The sequence below is a fragment of the Protopterus annectens genome, chromosome 1.part1 (genome assembly GCF_019279795.1).
Source record: "Protopterus annectens isolate FY-2018-M chromosome 1.part1, PAN1.0, whole genome shotgun sequence".
Lineage (NCBI taxonomy): Eukaryota > Metazoa > Chordata > Ceratodontiformes > Protopteridae > Protopterus > Protopterus annectens.
The window spans coordinates 1,838,401,656-1,838,424,911 of record NC_056726.1 but is presented as its reverse complement, the minus strand read 5'-3'; the positions used below and the strand labels follow the sequence as shown (position 1 = coordinate 1,838,424,911).

At 36.9% G+C, this 23,256-nt stretch overlaps 1 protein-coding gene across 1 annotated transcript in view; it reads left to right on the top strand.

Annotated features, from left to right (window-relative positions):
- LOC122812682 (tissue alpha-L-fucosidase-like) overlaps positions 1-23,256 on the top strand; it is a 453,601-nt gene that overhangs the window by 178,721 nt on the left and 251,624 nt on the right. The window contains exons 3-4 of the mRNA XM_044084826.1: positions 2,030-2,167; positions 12,833-12,938. Of these exons, the coding sequence (XP_043940761.1) occupies positions 2,030-2,167; positions 12,833-12,938 (244 nt within the window). The remainder of the gene's footprint in view (positions 1-2,029; positions 2,168-12,832; positions 12,939-23,256) is intronic.

Genomic DNA, 23,256 nt, shown 5'->3' with positions numbered 1-23,256 from the left:
TCATGATTAGGTGGGCTATATAAAATGTTTTTCTAACCACTTTGGCCACGTGGTTGTCAAATGAGAGATTGCTATCAACTTGGGTCCCCAGGTCCCTAATTACTTCTTCTGTACTTAATGAATTACCACCTATGTGGTAATTTGTGGGCACTTTGTTTTTGCCAAAGGGGATGACTATACACTTTTTGGCATTTAGCTTGAGGCCATGGCTCTGGCACCAATTGTCTTTTTCTATGAGGCCCTTTTGGAGGATGCTTGTGTCGGCTGGAGAGTCAATTATGGTGCCCAGTTTGCAGTCATCTGCGAACTTGGTCAGCCACAGTCCTTCTGTGTTGGCCTGTACCTCCGAGAAATATATACCGAACAAGAGAGGTCCCAGGACTGAGCCTTGTGGGATGCCACTTGTAACTGGTTTGGAGTCTGGTTCCAGCAATTCTGACCATGTGGGTTCTGTCCTTGAGCCAGTTTGCAACCCATCTAGTGACATAGGGGTTTATATTTAAGCTGGTGAGCTTATCTATAATGCCCAAGTGGGGTATTGTATCAAAGGCTTTTGCAAGGTCCAGGTAGGCTGTGTGGACCACCTTCCCTTTGTCAATGGCCTTGGTGACTGTTTCAAAGAAGTCGACCAGGTTTAAGAGGCAGGATCTGCCCTTAACAAAGCCGAAGTGGGTAGGATCCAGTGTCTGTAGGTCCCCAATATCTTTATTTATGAGGTCCATGATGATCCTTTCCATAGCTTTGCTATGTTCTGTGCTTGCTAAATAGCTTCAAAATTGTGTTTGGCAGGAGGGATAGTGGGTTCAGAACATTGTGTGAAGAGCTAAAACAAGCATGAGACCAGGAGCAAGTGTAAATACACCATGTAAAGGGGTAAATCAAGCCTGATTTACCCAGTACCCTTCAGGGAACTGGTGATCAGTAGCTTTGTTTCTGTCTAAAACATTACAAAGAACTGTATTCTCTTTCGACATGACAATTTTTGAAAAAAAAAATGTACTTGCTGCATTCAGAAACATCATTTATTTATAGACAAAAAGACACATATTGTGCTTGTCTGATAATGGAATATTCCTTCCACAAACACTTCTTATTCATAGTAACAAAAAAGGCATACAAAATTCTACAGAATAGACTAGATGCAAAGCCTGTCTGAGAGAAGAGAATGCATAAAAATGTACCATGAATACACTAAACTATAGTATTTTAAAACCATCCTTCAACACACTATGAAGAACTAACAGTTTGAGCCACACTTATACTGCTAAAAATAAAATATAAACAAAAGGTAAATAATTGATTTGCTAACTGGACTAGCATAAGGCCTACTAGCTAAAGGGAGATCATAAAGTCTTCGTTTTTTGTGTAGTGGAATAAATTGTAAACAAAGCATGCCTCTGTTCATATACAAGCTTTCTGATGCTAGAATGTTGGATGAGAACTGTGAAGTATTTTGTTTTCTTCCCAAATGGAGTTTGACTGGCACTAGAGTACAGCGTACAAAGGGTTTAATGACTATAGTGGCACTCATATTCACTGGAGAAAGATATTGAGCCAGATGCAATAAAGCCTATACTAGGTGTACACTATATGTATTCAGAAACATTCTTATCACATTTTTTGTGATTTCTAGTCACTCAGAAAGATAACACTAAGTGTAGATGTAGTCTACACTTTGTGGTAACTATTATGAATCTCTGTCAGTATTTAAAGCTGCAAGAATATCAGTAGGAAAACTAAAATAGGAGGAAGAAGGTGCGAGTTACGCCTGTGTTGTCAGTTCATTCAAAACGGTGCACACTTAGTGTATACTTAGTGTAGGCATTATTTAATCCCAGGGATTGTCTATACTTCTTGAAAGACAGTTGTGAACTGCGGATAGTGATTTGATTGTATTTAATTTGTAGGCAAGGGGTATATCACTGCTTGTGGTGGAAAGTCCTGCAACTTTTTAACATGTTTAAACTATTGTAGCCTGTTTGTAAACCTGATCATATATATATTTATTTATTTATTTATTTATTTTTAGAAAATTGTATTACGGATTGTATCATTCATTGTTTGAATGGTTTAACCCTGCATACCTTCAAGATAAGAGAAATGGATTCAAGACACAGAATTTTGTCTTTGGAAAAACACTTCCTGAACTTTTCGATCTTGTCAAGAGGTAAAAAGCTAACTTAATGAATGTATTTTTGTGTGTGTTTTAAAAACATTTTTATAAAGTAGTGTAGTATGCTGATTATATGTGAACTAGTCAGATGAGTCCTAACGAAGCAGGTAAATCATCATGTTCAAACAGTATTTAAGGGTTATCAGACCTTTTTTTGTGCATTATTCATCTACTTTTAAGTCATGTGAAAACTAGCAGAATATTAAAACATAATCAAAGTCCTACTATTTTACATGTACTATAATGCAGTGGTCATGAAACACCAACTCCACAGTAACAATAATGTGGCAATTCACAATCCATAGGGGGCATGAACCCAGAGCCTTCAGTTTATACATCTTGAAAAGTGGGGTACTTACATGCTGAGATACAACAGCAGCATAATAAAAGCCTTTACTGAAATGCACACTATTGGTGTATGTCACATACTTGCAGAATGAAAAGTCTACCAATGGGGAAACATAAAATTGCTGTCACCTTATGAATAAGATAGCATCACCTTAACATGTTGAGCTACATGTATACCTCTATGGAAGCATGCAGCCACTGAGCTATATCTAACCAGTCCTACAGCCGTCTCATTCGTACTGAACATGCAACCTAAGTGCCAATACTGTATACAGTACAGATTAACACCTGTCTCCCTTTATGCCGAACACTCACTGTATGGGCAGTTGCGTTTTTCCAAATAAGAGATAAATGTTTAACTTTTAGATCACTGTTGCAGTAGTCTGAGCTGTGTGGGTCTTTGCCCTAGGATATGATCTGCAAACTTTTAAAGCTTTACAGAACTTTCCATGAGCCCAAACTATCATTGATTCAAGGAGAGCCATATAAAAATCAGTTTGGGCATGAAAAACTTCAGAGCTTTCTTACCACAGAAGTGCTCTGAATTACCTTTCCTGCAAGAAGGTTTACTGACTCACTCAGGGTCTACTACATGATGATCAGCTCACCTTCCCAACTTGAACATGGAGAAGGTGTCAGTCTCCACATGTCTGGCTTTCCCCATCTGAAAAAAAAAGTAAATTTTTTTACGGAGTCTTTGGGCCTCAGACTGGCTTGATCTCTGCCTCAGTCACTGGTGGGTGACTCTACTGTGTCTAAAACAGGTTCCTCAGACCACTCCTTATCTGCGCCTGATCTGGTGTACGTCCTTGGGAAGCCAGTAAAGATTTGAAGTTTGGCTCATCATTTGTGGCTGTAGGGATGCCATTCTGGGTATGGGAGAATTACTGTTGTTCTTGGGGGGGGGGGGGTGAAAGTTTACCACTCAGATGGAGCAAGATACCTGATTCTTGTGCTACTGTTGCTGCCTTGGTCAGCCTTTTTCTAGGAAATCTTCCAGGAAGAAAAAGTAAAAATGTAAAAATGTTTCTGATCTTGTCTTTAACCACAAACAAAAAAAAGTACTTTTCCATTACTGGGGCAACACTTCACATGTGTGCTTTAAATGTTGTATTTGGAGCGCTGTTGTTCTTTTTTAAATAGATATTCATTTATTTCATTTTCATAAACCTGTTTTGTTTCACTGTATTAAGATGAGCAGGAAAATGACAACGTCAATGAACCTTTATTTTTTATTGCTGACACTACTACGTGCATGCAGTAAGTTAAGTTTTGTTACGATTCTGATGAACGCATGTATTGTACAAAAGTACGCGTTTCTTGTTGCTGCTGTTTGTTTGTTATGCAGCATGCTGTGCAAGCCATTTCGTCTTTTCTGTTTAGGGTTTTCGGTATTTCTGAAATGATTCTCGGAGTCCGCATGGCATAGGGATTCTTTTTTGTTTTCATTTTTTAGCAAGAGCCCACGGTTTTTTGAATGTGCACCTTGCTGTGCTCAGTAAAATGTTAGAAAGTACAGGCACACACAGTTGAAGTTAAAGTTTTCTTCAAGAAGTTGGAGGGTTACGTTTTTTGAAAAGCTGATATTTTTACTGCATCTTAGCATGAAAACAATTATGTGGGACTTGGACAGTTCAGTATTGGATTTCTCTAAGTCAGCACGGGCTGCCTTGCCTGCTCTGCAAAGTCTGTTGCTATTCACTGATGCTTTTCAGGGTTGCTGGTCACAATTTATATATTATCCTCTTCGGGATAAGTTTGACATGCAGTTTGAAAGGCACATTAGCATTAATCTGTGTAGTACAGGTTATATAGCGGTCATGCGAACTGTTGCCCCGATAATGGAAAAGTACCCAAAAAGATTAGCTGGAATTTCCTAAATGTTTACTTTCTGCTTTGAATGTATTAAATCCAGCTTCCTCTCTGTCTTTTAAGAGAGAGAAAAAAAGAGTTCTGTAAGAGTTCCCCCTCATTCTGACATTGCTTCTTAGTCAGATGACCAGGGAGCAGGGGGGGGGGGAGGTGATTCTTCAGTAAATTCTCCTCAAACTGAGGATTAAGATTTCAAGGAAAATATTGCTTCAAATTTCCCTCTAGAAGAATTATCTTTATTTGAGTCTTAAAATAAGAAATGTATTTCACTGGGAACAGTATGAAATGCTATATTCCAGCAAAAGTACTGTTCTGATGTGTCACAACTGGATTTTCTCCAGCCTGACGTTGTTCCTCCTGAGTTAACTGCTGTAGAGGATATTTTCTTTACAGCTTTTGCATTACACTCAGACTCATAGATTCTTGTATATTAATCCCAAATCAGATTCTATATTGATGTATTTACCAAAACCTTCTTCTGCTAAACATATTGTAAATGCTAACCCCATGCCCTCTAATAAGGGTATAAAATCTTTTGACAGATTTGGGAAGAAATGTTATTCTTCTGACACTTTAATTTTCAGAATTTTAAACTGCCAGGGTCAGGTGTTAAACCGTTTACTGGATTGTTCTGAGAACATGAGAAACGTAACTGTTAATCTTCCCTCTTCTAAGATTAAAACTGCATCATACTTTTTAATGGTGCCTGTTTCTCAGGCAGCCCAACACTCTTTAAATGCTCTTTATGGTACTGCTGCCTGCAGTGCTGCTGCCACTGCTTCACTTATGAGGAGTTTTGTGTGGTTACATTCTCAGAATCTACCAGAAAATATTAACGCTGAGATTTTGAATTCTCCCCTGGGCAATGAGGCTTTGGCTACATTTGCAAGCAGACATCTACATGGCTCCCTGCTGGAATTTTAAAAAAGAAGATAACCAAGGAAAGTAATTTTATATTTTAATTTCTTTAGTTTTGTTACTATTTTAGCCATTTAGATTTGCCTTATGCAGTGTCTAAACTGTTTTTGCAGTTTGTTTACTGTTTTGATTTCCTGTTTTGAGAAATTATTAGGCCTTTGTTTTGGGGCTGCTTTAGACTATGTGTAGCTAGGTGAGAGCTTACTATACTGCTGATCCAGTTTAAAGTGTTTAACATTTGGCTTCAGATTTCATTTCTTTGTCATTGGTTATTTTGCTTCCTTGACTGGTATTTAATACACAGTCATATGGCCTGGTCTGGTTTTTCAATAAGGCTTGGGCTACATTTGCAAGCAAACAATTATTTCGCTCTCTGCTGGAGTTTTAAAAACAGAATATACACAAGGGAAGTAATATTGCTTTCTTCTTTTGTGTCTACAATTTTTCGTCATTTAGATCTGCCTTCTGCAGTGTCTCTTCTGTTTTTACAATGCATTTACTGCTTTGATTTGAGAAATCTGTAGGCCTGAAGTTTTCCCACCTACCCACCTTTTTCCTGTTATGCTTTTTAAACTTACTGACTTTTGCGTTGCCCACTCCTGCTTTAAATTTAGCATTACAAGCCCCTTCCCATCTTATCCCATCTACTCATTCTACTGGACAATGAAAGACCAAACTGCCAAGGCATTCTCCTTAAACTCGTAACTCATTCAAGCCTATAACACCTTTTTTGTATACTTCCACTTAACACTCATACCTCCTTATGGTAACCAGATCTTTCTTGAGGATGTCTTTTTAACTAAGTGACTTACCGTCTTATTAACAGACCGAATTAGAAAGGGTAAGGATTTACTAATAAAAATGACACTAAGATTGTTAATCTAGGATGTCCTGCAGTAGAAGAGCCGTGATTATATTATGCTTTTTAAGTTAATTTTTTTCAGAAAATGTTCTGGAATGCAGGAATGTCTGCAGGCTGTAAGAGGTGCAGCATTCCACACCACATAGGTGTCAGTGAGTTAAAGACTGTGTTAGCCTCTGTTTCATATCACTCCACTCAGTTAGTGCACACTGCAACATTCAGAGTTTTGCTTCCTTTTTTCCAGCTTGATTTTAATATTTGTAACATCTGTAACTAGAATATCAGTCACTGGAGAGCTTGAGAGCTGCTTTTTAGGAATCAGCTTGGGACTGGTGCTTCTGATGAAGTCCTGATTACATCGGGATGAAATCACTAAATCTATATAATAAAATATTTTATACTGTGATTCACCTCATGGCTCCTCCATTTGTGTGTAACATGTTAGTTAGCCTGCCAACTTTCTCTTTAGATTTCTGATTCAGACTTAGAGGATATGTCCATTTCTGACCCTCCCTGTGGGGAGTTTTTTTTCTGTGAGACAATTTCTAGACTGTACCGCTGATTTCAGTGAGAGAACACTCTGGTTTATCAGTCCCTAAGAAAATGCTGTGAGCTGTTACAGAAGGAATTTCTAGAACCTGCAATCCATTCCTGCAGTTCTGTCTGCTTTGGAGGATATGCGTGCTATTGCCTGCTGCTTTTTTGACAGCCAGCTCCTCCTAAAAAGGCAGATAGGATGTTTAAAGTTCCTCCGTCGTTTACGTTTTTATACACTCTTCCCAAACCTGACCATTTAGCTATAGCTGTAGTTAATCCTGCTGATAAACACTTTGTTAATTCCAGTCCCACTATTTTAAAGTATGGGAAGATTATTGATAACTATGGGGAATAGTGTATGTTTCTGACACTTTGATTTTCAAAATGTTGAATTGTCAGGCTCATATTAAGGTTTTTCCTCACTTAGTTTGAAATTATGATGAATGTGTTGTCTGCAGTTTCTTCTTGTGAGAAGAAATCTGCTTTAAATAATTTAATTTGTTCTATTGTTAAAGTCACTACACATTGTATAAAGTGTGTGTATATAACTGTGTTGATACTTCTTCAAAGACTATGGCAACTGGTACTGTTCTGAGGAGGTTTTAATGAGGGTTTAAATTCCTCCTTGGAAATATATTTAATTTTAGCTTCTCTGCTACAGACTTGATCAAAAAGTGTGAAGAAAGGGGCAAGTTGATACAGGGAATCTCTAATTTTTTTTCAGCCCTCCAATTTTCTAAGGTATGTATGTAATTTCCATGGTCTGAAGAGAAACTACCTTTATGCAAAAGCACCACAACTGTCATTCTCCATTCCTGAGAGACATAACCAGTGGAGAGCCTCTGGTTGAAGAATTGATGGAGTTTTTTTTTTTTTTTAAGTGGGACTTTATCCTTCTCAGCATGCATACAGGCATATTGTTATGACCCATGGAAGTAATGCTTTTTGTTTTGGAAATTGCCAAGTGTACTTAGTCCAAGTTAAGCTGGGGCAGAGGGAGAATGGATAAGAAAACTATACTAACCCTTTGGAATTCAAGTCCACTGTACCTTGCTTAGGAGACCAGTGCCTTATTCATTAGGCCACTGGGGTTCTGATAAAAAGAGTGACCCATTCCCATATAGGAAGTCAAACCCGGCCACCTAACTGAAAACAAGGAATTCCTAACCCACTAGAATATATGGGAAACCCCAAAAGAAAGAATAGTTTGGGCTGGAGAGCCTCAAACTCACATACCTGTTCTTTGGAGTTGAGAGCACTACAGCTATACTGCTTCTCTTCCTTTTCTTTGCATATGATTGTCTCCTGTCATTCACATTTTTCCATTTTTCTGAATACTTCACTTACTGTCACAGCTCACCTGCTTCATCCATTGAAGTTTCCTTCTGTTCTGTAATTTATTCTTTCTCCTCTTACTCTTAGTAATACCTTCCACAGTTCTACCCTTTGAAAAATGTATCTTAATTTGGTGGTCTGCTACTATGCTGTGCTGGATCCAAAGTCTTCTTAAGACACACAGTCAGTTTACTGCTGAATCAGAAACACACAGCTTTGCATGACTCCATCTGTAGTCTGTTTAAAGCACTAAGCCTTTTAAATTGCACACTGATAAAGAAATATATTTTGCAGCTATAAGCACAGTTACAAATAACTTATTTTATAACAAACTACACGTACTCTTTCTGTCAGATTGTAGCATATATTTACAAAGTTTTCCTTCATTACAGATATGAATGATGACTTCTACAAAATACCTCTCTCTGTCCCTTTTTCACATAACTGAATTACAACAGTTGTTATATAGAGTGCTAGTCACGCACATAGATTGTTATTTCCTCTTGGTATGTTTTTTTGGCCTTCTGTGGGAAGTCCCATAATGTCTGTTTTTAGATTTTTCTATTGTCCTGTCAGCAGTTCTGCTGATTTGAAAATAAAACAAATGCACGCAATCAGAATAACAGAAATATGAAAGGAAACATCTGTTCTGTTCCTTCTGAAAAAATATCACGTATTGCTGAATTTATAAAAAAGGATGTCTGTTAATAGATAATTGTTCTGCAAACATGAGAAAATCATGTAATGCTTGCTTCCCAATATTGCTTTGTTAGGCATTTTCTGATGCTGTGAAGAGAAGCTTGACTGTTATACATACAGTATGAATGCACATTTTACATTGCTAAACTCTATACATATATTCAAGCAAACTTTTTATTCTATGCTTTATCTTTCAGCATATTTACAACAGAATTAATTTCAGCCTTATATTTATAATATCTAACAATTCCCTCTATTTTTAAACATACTCAAAACACATTAAGAAACAAAACCTTTAGTCTCTTTTTTTTGATACAAGTCAAAATGCTATTTTACATAGTTAATGCAATTATATCAAGTATTACTACCAAAACTAAATGTATTTAACAACCTTTTCTTTTGCAGACCATTCTGTGAAAATATTTAACGAATAATGAACTGTGTCTGCTTTAGTTTTATTTTTTAACTTGATTAATTTATTCTTTTGCAATCACAGAATTTAATTTATGATTTAGAACTCTTTTATTAACTATTTGCAACTGTTGAATTAACTATAAGAGACAAGAACTATGTGCTACTGCAAGCATTTATACACCGCTGAAAATATGCAGTTTCAATGTCATTGTAACCATAACATTGTGGTCATGACTCTGAACTGTCCATACACTTCAGTTGACAGTGAAGGGTACTTTGCAGAATGCTATTTACATATTAGTCCATTAGCTGTAACAATATTTTAATATATATATATTTTTATCTGGGGTAACCAATCCTGATACAGATAAAATGGTGGTCCAAAAACCAGTAATAAGACTCCAACTTAAAACCAGCGATAATATTACTTTTGAGCTTATTACAATGTATCCTGCACAGTATGTATTTACACAGACTGTTTGCTATTCATGCATTTCAATCTAGTAGGTACCCTGGACCTATTTGTTTCTTTTTTTATACATGGTTTTTCACACATATTCATTACTAGACATTAATTTTATTTGTACTGAATTTTTCTGCATTTGTACATACCAAGACTATCATTTGTACTGAATTCTTCTGCATTTGTACATACAAGGACTATAAAGTACATTTAGTCTAACCTTACAAATTTAATAACATTAATATTAAGCAAAATCTTGGAAAATGTTTATGTCTCTTTAGAAGTATCTAGTGGAATTGGCACCAAAGGCATATGTCCTGTTATTTTAGGAACATTCATACTTTTCTATACCAACATTGTTTTGCCAAAAACATATTCAAAATAGTGACCATTATTGTGCAATTTTTTTACATATCTTTACTCTCTCTTGTATAGCTGTAATAAACCAATTTTAAATCATCTCTTGTATAGCTTTGCAGTTTAACATGTTGCAAATACAATTTAATACCAAACAATACAACAATAACTAGCATAAAATATCTTGGACTTTCAGATTAAATCTGTTTACTAATATTTCTAATACATTAATACCTATTTTTCCTTCCCCCTAAAAGAGTATTGTCAAGAAGGAATGAAATATTATTTCTTCCTGTAGCTCTATTTCAGACCCTTGTTGTTTATTTTTTTCTTTAGCTTTATTTCAGACCCTTGTGCAGTACTGCATATGCAGTCAGTATAAAACTGAGGAAGTACCCCTCCCCCTGCAGCATTGCAGTATTGTTTATCTACTTTATGCTGTGAGAATAGAATGTATATCAGCCCAACACTTTAGTTATACATTTTCTTTATTAGGTTACTAACAAACTATGGACTTTTATTTAATTTGATCATTTTTTATAAAACTTTTGCTGTTTACTACTACTAGTAGGTATTTATACCTTCTTGCACAATTGATTTGAACTGTATGTATACTATACCCCATTTTCTGGCTGTGCTTGATGCAACTGAGTTTTTTTTTCTTTTTTTTTCTTTTAACATTTACTTGCAAACAGATTATCAGTGACATCTATGCACAATTGTGACATTTTATTACAATTACCAAATAGTGTTGCCTTTAAACATTTTAACAATTATGTTTTAATAACAATAATGCTTTAGAAAAACTCAAGCTACTTGTCTGGCAATCAGTCTTGTTTATCTTATCTTCTCAACATTTCCTGTAACTATTCATCCAGTCTAGGAAGGTCTGAGCTCACATTTCAGACTCTCTATAAGCTATAGTTAATTCTTTTAGAATTTTTCCTTTAATTTGATTGTGATTTACATAACTATGCAAACTAAACATTATTTTACAATTAGCTTACATATTTTTCAGTATTTTTTTTTATTTATTTAACTGCCCTGCCATTAATTTTAGAAAAACTGTTTCACTAATACCATCTGTGATTTTATTTATTTTTAAAATTCAGAACTTTAACTATTTGGTGTGGTGGTACTATACAATTATAAAAATTGTAAAAAACAAATAGATATTAGCTTAACTAACACATGTTTATATTTACATTATTTATATTTGCTGTTGTCTGCCTTTTATTCTTGTGCATTGTACTTCAGATAAAAAGAAAATACATGCATGTCAGTCTTGTGACATTAAATCTTTACTGTTATTAACTATTTTCATTTGATTCTTATACACTAAAACTGTTGTGTACCTTTTGACTATGCTATTAGAATAGCAGTTATATGGTCTATTTTATTGTACTACTGATAAATGTCTTGCTTTAACTGAATGAAAGTAAAACCTTTAAGAATGATTTGTCCAGATTCTACCATCCTACAATGTATGCTTAACCATTTTCAAACCACAAACATATTATAAAATATATCTGTTTTGTACAGATCAGCTGTAGTTTCCTGCTCTTTTCCAATGTCACCACTGAAAAATGTATTTTAATTTGCGTGCTCTGCTCCTATGCTGTGATGGATCCAAAGTCTTCTTAAGACACACAGTCACTTTACTGCTGAATCAGAGACACAGAGCTCTGCATGACTCCCTCTGTAGTCTGTTTAAAGCACTAAGCCTTTTAAATTGCACACTGATAAAGAAATATATTTTGCAGCTATAAGCACAGTTACAAATAACTTATTTTATAACAAACTACACGTACTCTTTCTGTCAGATTGTAGCATATATTTACGAATTTTTCCTTCATTACAGATATGAATAATGACTTTTACAAAATACGTCTCTCTGTCCCTTTCTCACATAACTGAATTACAACAGTTGTTATATAGAGTGCTAGTCATGCACATAGATTGTTATTTCCTCTTGGTATGTTTTTTGGCCTTCTGTGGGAAGTCACATAATGTCTGTTTTTAGACTTTTCTATTGTCCTGTCAGCAGTTCTGCTGATGTGAAAATGCACAAATGCATGCAATCAGAATAACAGAAATATGAAAGGAAACATCTGTTCTGTTCCTTCTGAAAAAACATCACGTATTGCTAAATTTATAAAAAAAGGATGTCTGTTAATAGATATTTGTTCTGTAAACATGAGAAAATCATGTAATGCTTGGTTTCCAATATTGCTTTGTTAGGCATTTTCTGATGCTGTGAGGAGAAGCCTGTCTGTTATACATACAGTATGAATGCACATTTTACATTGCTAAACTCTACATATATTCAAGCAAACTTTTTATTCTATGCTTTATCTTTCAGCATATTTACAACAGAATTAATTTCAGCCTTATATTCATAATATCTAACACCCTTGATACAACTCCAGAGGTGCTCCACATTGTTGTATTGTTACAGTTATGCTATGCAGTCCATCATGACTTAACTAAACAGTGACATATTGAATGAGTAGACATACAGCTGCACTATATGAGTCTTGTGATCGCTATGTGGAAAGGTTATGTCTCTTCCACGTCCCCCAAATGATTATCATTGTTGTTACCACACTTAATACATTTTCCTCTCCTGTTCCTTCACACTGTTCAAATCCTATTTTCTAGTTTCCAGCTATCACCATATTATTTTCACTTTTTTCTTATTTAAACATTATTATCAAGTAATACAGTGGGCATATTCAACATCACATGTTGCTCATGATTTGCTAAGAGTATCTCTAGACTTCATATAATTGTTAGCTTTTCCATGCTAAGAGTATTGGCTTTAATTTATTTTCCATTTTCCTTTGCTCCATAGGTATGAGCCTGACCTGATCTGGTCAGATGGAGGTTTTGAGGCTTCAGCAGAATACTGGAATTCCACAGAGTTCTTGGCTTGGCTATATAACGATAGTCCTGTAAAGGTGATGCTTCTAAATGTATTCATTTTGGGGGTAGAGCTGACAGCTGAACTTCTACAAAGATTGTTTAAAATATAGGGTCTTCGTGATCATATTTCTGGATTTGAACACTGTAACTTCATGCATTATTTTTTTCTTCTTGCAGAATGTAATTTATTTCAGCATTTTACCAAGAATGTAGTGTGACTTATGAGTTACTTCAGAATATTTTAGGGTAGAATGGGGGAACTGATGAGTAGGTTAATTTATGTATTTGTTAGATGGACTACAACAGCCCCTTTTCAGACACTACCTGCCTACAAAATACAAATTAATACATTAACAGAGAGTGTAATAAAATAGGTAAAGGCAATAGTAAGAAAAGGCTTTGATCAGTTATACAAATTAATATTTACAAAAATATACAAAATGTTGTATCAATCAGCTGTAAAAGTTATAACATGCATTATGGGTTTATGGTAATTCCATGAAGTCAAGTCTATTTGAAGTTCATTTTATTGGAACAGTACAATCAAAACAGTTTTTTTCCCGGGGGGAGGGCAAGCCTACCTGCTTGTGACTGCGTTTTGCACACTCTCGCTAACTTCACTATATTAACTCAATTCAGTAATCAGTGATCTAACACAAATACTGCACCCCCCCCCCCATTCACCATATTCAACATGTAGTTTATTTGATCACTTTAATTAAATAAATGCATTGAGTAACACAGGACTTCAACCACCAAGAATCTGAACATTATAGGTAGATAGGTAATATACTAGACTAATGACCACCAGAGCCTTTATACGCCTATCCATTCAATCCAAACAAATTGTATCCCTGTGTACCTTGGGTGTCTATTATAAAGGGGGTGTGTTAGTTTGGAGGTAGCTAAAGGTTTTATTGGGGAGGGGTGTCAGTTTGGGAATATTTTACTTAGTGTAGGCCTTGGAGAAGATTTTACTTAGTGTCTCCCTATGTCCATCAGAGACATTGGGGCCAGACTGGAACAGAATTTATGGTTTCCCATCCAGTTGTCAGGGTTACATTTGAATAAGGTCAGGGGGTGAACTCTGATTCACATGGATGGAGAGCCTATTCCATAGCGCAGGGAACTCTTGAGATAAATATCGGTCTCCCCAGCATGTTATATTTATGTCACAGGCAAAGTTTAAGTCATTGGATGTAGTGCTTCTGGTGCTGTTCATTTTGAGGATGTGCAAAAGATCTATGAGGGCTGGACCTGTGGATGCCTTGTATGTAAGACATAGAGTGCCTTTCATTAATCTGTAGGAGACTGAGTATAAAGATAAGGCCTTGAGGTGATCTTCTTGACAGTACGTTAATACCGTAAATTCTCCTGCTGAGAAACCTCTGTGGGCATTCCAGCTGTTTCAAATGCCTGGTCAGGTGCATGCAGAAGGGGGAATTGTACTCAATGATTGGTCTAATAAGGACCAAGTAAAGTGTTACTATTAATTCCTTGGACCTGGATGCCATACCCTTAGTTATAAGCTGGGTGACATACAATGATTTTCCTAATACTTTGACTACATGTTGGTTGAAGACCAGGTTACTGTCTACATATGTTCCTAGATTCCTAACTACCAAGTCAACTTTTGGGAATGTTTTACTGATGTGAAGTGATTAGCTTAGGTGGATGTTTTCCCAGAGGGATCTATAATGCACTTCTTGGCACTTTGGTACCAGTCATTTGACAGTGTTAGACCCAATTGCAGGATGTTAGTGTAATGGGGAGAATCTTTGATAGCTCCCAATTTACAGTAATTTGTGAATTTGGTGAGCCAGAGGCCCTTGACATTAGCTTTGACTTATGTGAAGTAGATACCAGACAGGGGCTGGCCCATCAAAGAACCCTGAGATACTCCACTGGTGACCAGTGTCTTGGTAGAGGTGGTCTCACCAATCCTGACTTCCTGGATCCTGTCTGTGTGTAAGATGGCAAGCCAGTGAGTTATGTAAGGATGTATGCCTAGTTCCTTTTAGCTGAAGTGGTGAAAGCTATGCTTCTGAGCTTTTGCTGAAACCAAATTTGACCTATTTTTATCAGATTTGGCTCACTTGTTCAATCTCTTTCAGGACTAGGGAAGTATGTCTTAATTACTTAAAATATCATTCAACATCTAAGATAACATTTTTATGCTGATTTTAGTGTATCTTTCTAACTGGGCACTACTTAATTTTCTAGTATTTGGAGACTTATTGGAACATTGCTAGTGATTATAGTGTGGCAGAGGGTAATGTACTGCATTGCAGGAGTTCAAATTATTGCTGGCCAAGTAGCAAGCTGTATTTTGATTGTCTGCTTTAGTTTTCTGGATTTTGTATACATATATATATGTATACATACCCCCACACACACACACATATATATATATATATATATATCACTGTAGGTGATACTGCACATTAGCTAGGTAGCATCTTGAGTAGTCACCTTTAGAGTGACTGGACAGCCTAGTAGGTGTTTGGCTATTGGTTAGCATGTTTATTTGGCATTTCAGCATATCTGTGCTGCTTAAAGCTACACGTGGTTGCACAATGCTGCTATTAGTTGTTAGTCAAGCATTTTACTGCTATGGTGTTGGTCTAGATTTTTCATGTTTGTGCCAGGCCACTGTTGCTTGCATATTGTGCCCTGCAGTGTTACTGCATTGCTACCAGTTGAGCATAGATTCCTTAGTGCTGTAGTAGTTGTTGCTGTACCACCTGTGTTGCTTTTACATAATGCATGAGTGGAGCTGTGCTAAACCACTCTTAGTTACTCAGAATTACTTTTGCCTTCACCTAGCTTAGTTCTGTTTCTACAAACTACACATAGTAAAGCTACAAACAGTATGTCTTGAGCACTTGGATCAAACTAAATTCAAGACCCACCTGGACAAAATGAAATGTAAACCTGCTTGTGTCCCTTCTGTATCTGGCTTTATAGTATATGGTTATCTTAGTTTAGGAACTACCATATACTAACAGACAATAAACTTCTACTTGGCATCAATAATTCAGTCTGTAAGAGGTGCAAATACCTAACCAATTTGGAGGTATATCTTTCACCCAGTAAGATGGCCTGTGATCATCGCACACTACCAATTATATCACATCACAGTCATGTTAAAATGACTTATGCTGATGCTGTAAAAAAAGTCAATACAGAAGCCTCCTTGTATTAATAAGACTAGGTCTCAGGAGACCACCACCACTACATCTGTACCATGCCCACACATATTAAAGTGTAACCAGGAGGTAGACTACGAACCATCTAATGAAACAGTAATGCCTTAGTAGTTGGTGACTCTGCTTGTCGTGCACACTGTTTCCATACTCAGAAGGTTGGACAAAGACAGGGTTACAGTTACTTGTTGTTCTGGTGCCACGATCTTCTACATCACAAGGGCTGTAAATCCCTGTAATGGGACAAATGTTTACAACTTAATGGTAGCTCATGTGGTTGTGAATCAGTTGAGGTCCATTGGAACTCATGTGTCCATTGAAGGTATGGCACTGGTCCTAAGTGGAATCATTCTTTCACCCAGAAAAATATCTGTATAAAAAGAAAAGATGATTGGCTCCTGCAGTTGGCTTTGTAATTGATGTCACTCTGGGTGGGGTGGGGTTTCAGTATGTGTCAGCATGGAATAAGATGTATGATAGTCCAACGTACTTCACCAAGGGTGGTGTGTACCTCTGGTTTCATGGCTTAGAAATGCTGGCTAAAGGTCTTGATTGTCCCCAATGTGCCTTTTTAGGCAGAGTCTGGCAAATGGAAATCCCATAGCAGATACCAGTGTAGCCATTTCCAACCCTAAATCGGATCATGTCAAGGTGGCTGTTGTCAGAAGGCTTAATAACAAATTGCCTGATATTAAGGCTCTATTGCAACTTGATCACATAAGTTTGTGTAATAACCAAGATGTGGTTTCAGTATAAAGATAGCACTGCCTCCATACCTGGGTTTTCTGCCCACCATGCATTCAGGCCTGATGAAAACTGAGGAGGTGGTGGTTTAATATTTGTAAGGATAATATCACGTCTAGATATATTCTGAGAGACCCACAAATTGAACTCTTTGAATTCCAATTTACCTTTGAACTAGACAAACTATCAACTTTTATCCTGCTGCAGGACACCTCTCATGTCCCTGATAACCACCTCAGATTCCTAAATGAACCTTAGGAACTACTTGTTACCAAAATGCTTTATAATGGGGATTTCTGCATCTATGCTTCCGAAGTCAAGCATGCCCTGAGATTCTTAGGCTTAATAAATAAAAATTTCTCAGAACACATAGCTAACAAACCAACTAAAAGAACATGATATTCTTAACCTAGTCCTATACCCACTACATCTACTACCCCCATACCTCTCAACTGTCCAGATTTTCGGCTCACATTTTTTTGTCTGTTCCTCATAAAATTTGTGTTTTTCTGGCAAATCATTGAGGACTGAAGTCATTAAATAGAGACATACATTTGAGTTTCAGAATTCATATCTTTCAGAAAATGCATACTAACACAAAAACTGTTATTCTGTTATCTTTTAAAGAATATAAGAGCAATATTTAAAATCTGTCCCTACTTTTGGGCCTTTGTCCCCCCCATTATTTTCGGCTTTGTCCAGACTTTTTATTCTAAGAGGTCGAGAGCTATTTCTTCTATCCCTAGTCACATTTCACCATAAACTTGTAACCTTCTCTTTCAAAATCTCTAACCCCCCCTGCAGTCAATAATTCTGAATTCAAGGCTTTAAGGTGGATAGTCATCCTTATAGTCTGTTTTGAGCTGTCTAAGTTCATTTGTAACAGCATCAGACCTGACATTGACACCGCTGCTGTTTATACAGAGGAGTTATATTCCCAGATACAGAAGTGCCTCGACCTGGTCATCCCCACTAGAGGCAACTATAGTGAGAGGTTTAAGAAGAAATCACCCTGGTGGTCCTCCAGCGGAAATAAATTCTATTACAAGAGAAAAAACTTAAGTCATGCAACAGATATAAATTTCTTCACATTAAACACTGCATCAAGAATACCTGAAAGTAGCTAAAAGCTGCTGTTAGGGCTAATAACGCAAATCATGAAGTTAAATCATTTCTGAAACCAAGAAAAATTATAAGTCTTTCTGCTGTTACATTAGAAAGCTAAGAAATAGCATCCAACAGTGTTGTGAAGTTATTCAGAATGGCAGCACTCATTCAGGCCCAGTAGATATCGCAAGTATGCTAACAGAAAAATTTATTGCAAGCTTTTCCCATGAAACAACTTTCTTAATTCCACAAACTGCCAAATCCCTTGTACAGCCTAATATCGCAGAGGAATACACACTGAATGTGCCATCTAATACCAAAACTACTACTCTATGCAGATAAATAATTTGCCTAGATGCCTAATAAATGGAGCCAAATATGCCCTTTTGGAACCTTCCTTAAACTGTTTAATCTGAATTTAAGCTACAGGTTCATAGGCTCATAGGTTGGTACTAGGTTATCGGCCCTAGGGCCTGTACAAGCCTATCCATAACAATTCCCTGGCTATTTCTTCCCACACTATTTACTTCCCTGGACCCCTGTCTAGCAGGGTGACTGACGTGATCTCTGGGGCGAATTTCCTTTCTCCTATCCAATCAACAAGGTTCCTTTTGAAGAGGGCCAAAGAGGTGCTCTGCTTGACATGTATGGACAGTCTATTCCAGAGTCTGGGGAGTCTCTGGGTCAGGAACCTATCCCTCCAGCATGTTTTATTTATTGTGATGACAAGGTTTAGATCCCTGGAGCCTGTGGCTCTGAGGGACTGGGATTTCTTTAAGTGTAGCATGTCCAGCAGCTCTGGGTTTGACATGGCCTTGTATGTTGAGCAGAGATCGCCTCAGAGTAGATGATATGTGACAGAGTATAGCTGGAGTTTTTTAAGGTGGTCAGCATAGGGCATCTGCTTTAGGCCTGTGATTCTTTTAGTGAGGTATTTCTGCGGCCTTTCCAGTTGTTGCAGATGTCTTGAGAGGCACATACCAAATGGGGCATTGTATTCTATAATAGGTCTAATGAGGGATGAGTACAGTGGAATAATGACCTCCTTTTTTCTGAATGAAAAGCCCTTAGTGATGAGGTGTGCCACATCGAAAGATTTCCTGACTGTTCTGGCGATGTGGTTATTGAAGGTGAGACCACTGTCCACCTGTGTCCCTAAGTCTCTTATCACACTTTCGGTGTTTAGTGTACTGCCACCTATGTGGTAATTCACGGGTACATATTTTTTCCCCAAAGGGGATAACTATACATTTCTTGACACTGAGCTTGAGCCCATGGCTCTGGCACCAAGCATCTGTTTCTGTAAGGCCCTTTTGTAGGGTATCGACATCATTTGGGGATTCAATAATGGCTCCCAGTTTGCAGTCATCTAGCCACAGTCCCTTAGTGTTGGCCTGTACTTCAGAGACGTAGATGCCAAACAAGAGAGGTCCCAGGACTGAACCCTGAGGTACTCCACGTGTCACTTGTCTGGAGCTGGATTTGGAGTCAGCTACTTTTACAGTGTGGGTTCTGTCATTAAGCCAGTTGGTAACCCATTGAATGACATAGGGATTAATGCCCAGCTTAGTAAGTTTATCTATGATTCCAGAGTGGGGGATGGTGTCAAATGCCTTGACGAGGTCCAGATAGGCTGTGTGGACTGCCTTACCCTCGTCCACGGCTCTGAAGACTGATTCAAAGAAGTCAGTCAGGTTCAGGAGACAAGATCTGCCCTTCACAAACCCAAACTGGGTGGGGTCCATTGTTTTAAGATTGCCAATGTCTTTGTTTATAAGTTCCATGATAATACATTCCATGGCCTTGCAGATCAGGCTCGTCAGACTGATGGGGCAGTAGTTCCTGGGATCCAAGGTGGATCCCCCCTTGTGGAATAGGATAACTGTAGCTGTGCACCACTCAGTGGGCATAAAGCCTGAGGTGAGGGTATGATTAAACATGACACTTAGGTGAGGTGCCAGTTCATTTTGTAGTTCATGTAGTTTATATCAGGATATATCTTTGAAGTACAGTAGACTGCTGTGGTTATGCCCCAACACAAGGGCTACTCTTTCACAGACTTACAAAACTATAGATTTGTTAGTTTGACTAGTTTGATTTCCAAAGCAATGGATCACATCAGAAACTGTGGTTTCAGAAATCTCATCAGGCAATACCCACATCAGTTTGATTTTATCAAGGAGAGATTCTGCTCTCACAGGTTATAGGCAGAAGGTATTGTGTTCACATATTTTATTTGGATCTGGCCAAAGAATCTGGCACTATATTCCATGCTGGTATTGTTAATTTGTTAAGTACCAGAAATGTTGATCCATCCATGGTGAGGAGGCTAGTCTAATGGCTGCAAGACAAATCCCATGCAGTTAGGGTGACAGCACCTCCTCAGAAAGTATGAAGGTAAGTAGTAGGCTCGGTAATGGGAACTCTCCATTTTGCATCTACTTCAGCAGTCTCCAGACTGGGAATCAGGACCTTTGATTAACTAAGTTTGTAGCTCAGTAAATAACACCATCTGCAGAAAAGACTCAGAATTTTTGTTCTCTCTTTTATTCTGAAATTTATGCCGAAGAGTTAATTTTCTCTAAACTTGGGGTGCTTTCCAAAGAGATATTTGGAATATATAAATCTTCCATTTTTAACCCAGGAATAAGCTTGTTTCTTGACTCAAACCTTTTCCAGTCAAACAAGTAGGAGTAATTCTATCTACTGCAAAAATGGCAAATCACCATGGATAGATAGTATACTTTTGAAAGTATATCAGAAGGGATGGGAGCCCTATGTCAGACTCTTTACACAACTGGCTAATCACATAATGAATAGAATGTTAGTCTCATACCTATGGAAACAAGCTCTGATAGTTGTTATCCCCAAACCAAATAAAGATTCTCTTACCAGACTCATGTCACCCAATTTCAGTCTTGTCCATGACTATAAACTATACACATCCTTTCTAGCAAACAGACTTACGATTATTTCATGACTAGGGAACCCGAACCACACACTATAACTCCAAAGAAACAAATTGCAGCCAAGGGCAGGACCTCAAACAGAAACAGTTCTCTTTATTGGATACAACCACAATAAACATTAAGCATTTTCGTTCCCCATAAAATTACATGGGACTTCTTCAGAACAAAAACCATCTGCATAGGCCAGGTTTAAATATTATTCAAACACATGCTCAACTAATCGAAGTTAAAAAACAATAAAACAACTTAAAAAATTAAAAAAAACATTAACCCTCAATATGCTGGAGCTTTAGTAAACAATATATACTAGTATTCAGATGCATTTAGCTTTAATTGCCTTCTTAGTTCACAGAATTCTAAGTGTTCTAGTAACACTCTCCCTTGACTGTCTAAAACTATCTGCTGCAGAACAAATAAACCAAATGGATGTTCATTATGTTCTCATACATATTTAGATAGTGCATTTGTACTTTTACCATTTTTATATCATTTAGGTGTTCAAACATTCTTTCTTGGAACTTTCTACAGGTTTTTCCTATATAAAATGCTGGACATTGCAGGCATTTTGCAGCATAAACACTTTGACTGACAAGTGAAATGACCATGTATATTAACCGTATAGTTACCCAGTTTAAATTTTACCCCTATTTCAATAACATTGGGGCACTGCATGCACATCCTATATTTAAAGTTTCCAGAAGGCCTATTATTATGTTATTTTCCTACCCTATTGTTTTCAAGTAGGTTTTTAAAAGATCTAGCCTTTTTAAACACAATAAATGGCTTAGTGCCTAATTTCTCTACAGTCATATAATCCAAATTGAGAATGGACTAGTTTTTATTGACAATTTTTACTACAGCTAAACTGTTTTTATTAAATGTTGTAATAAGGGAGAAGGTCTTTTTCTTTCTCCTCTATTCATTGCCCCTTCATCAATAGCACCTATTACATATTCACCATCACAAGATATGGACTGTTGACTTAAGATGGGCCTGAAAATCCCACTAGCTCTTTTTCTTTGAACTTTCATGTTTACAGTAAATGTTCGGGGTAACCCCTTCTCCTAAACATGTCCATAATAAAATTAGTTTCGGCTATAAAGTCATTGTCATCTGTTACCATTCTGGCTGCTCTTACCAGCTGACCTTTTACCACTGATCTTTTTTGGTATGAAGGATGGCAACTACTATAATCAGGAGAAGAGTTCGAAAAAGTTGGTTTTCTATAGATCCTTGATCTAAGTTTCTACTTCTCTCTGTCTATACTAATTTCTACATCCAAATAATATATTCTCTCCTTATGTAAAGTGTGAGTAAATTCTAAAAAGGTGGTACTATTGTTAATGTAATCCAAAAATTCATTCAAGAGCTGTGATGACCCTGCACAAACTAAAAAAAGGATATTCACAAACCTTGTGTAGTATTTTATATTTTCCACAAATCTACTTTTGAAAATGTATTCAGTTTCCCAAAGGGACATAATGTAATTTGCATAGATGGGGGCAAAAGTGGCCCCCATAGCTACACCTACCACCTGCCTGAAGTATTGTCCCTCAAAGAAAATGTAATTATTGTGAATAATGACTTCCATGAGGGCAGTTATCAAATTAATACGATCCTGTGTATATACAAAGCTGTGCTTAAAGCCATTCTAAATCCTCCTTATGCGATATAACTGAAAATACATTTTTCACATCTACAGTAACAAAATCATACCTTTAAAAACCTCTATTTTAAGTCCTTCAGAAAATCCCAGGAATCTTTACATACATACTTAGTTCTTTCACCCCCTCTTTTAAATAAAAGTTTGCTAACGTTGTCATAAAGTGGGTCTTGGATCTTTTTCTGTCCACTATAGGTCTAAATGGGTGTTGCTTCAGGTCCTTTTGGATCTTAGGGATCCCAAAGATACTTGCAATCACCAGGTATTCATTTTTGATATAATTATATTTATCCAGGTTAATTTGACCCTGAAAAATCAAGTTATCCAATGTGTTATCTATTCTTTTAAAAGCAATGATAATTTAATTTCGTGAAACATAAGTCCCATCCACTAAAATAACATTCATACTGTTTCTGTAGTCTGTTTTGTCCTTGATTATCATCCCATTTCCCTTATCAAGTTTCATTACACAAATTTGTTTATTACTGACCATATCAAATAAGCAAGCCCTTTCACTAGCAGTCATATTGTCATCACCCACATGGGCCTCTTCCTTCAACATTTGCCTAAAATCCACCTCACAAGTTTTTTCAAAACAATGTACAAGATTGTGCATAGGTGGATTAAACATACTAGTTTTTTTCAAACAGCTTTTAACACAGTC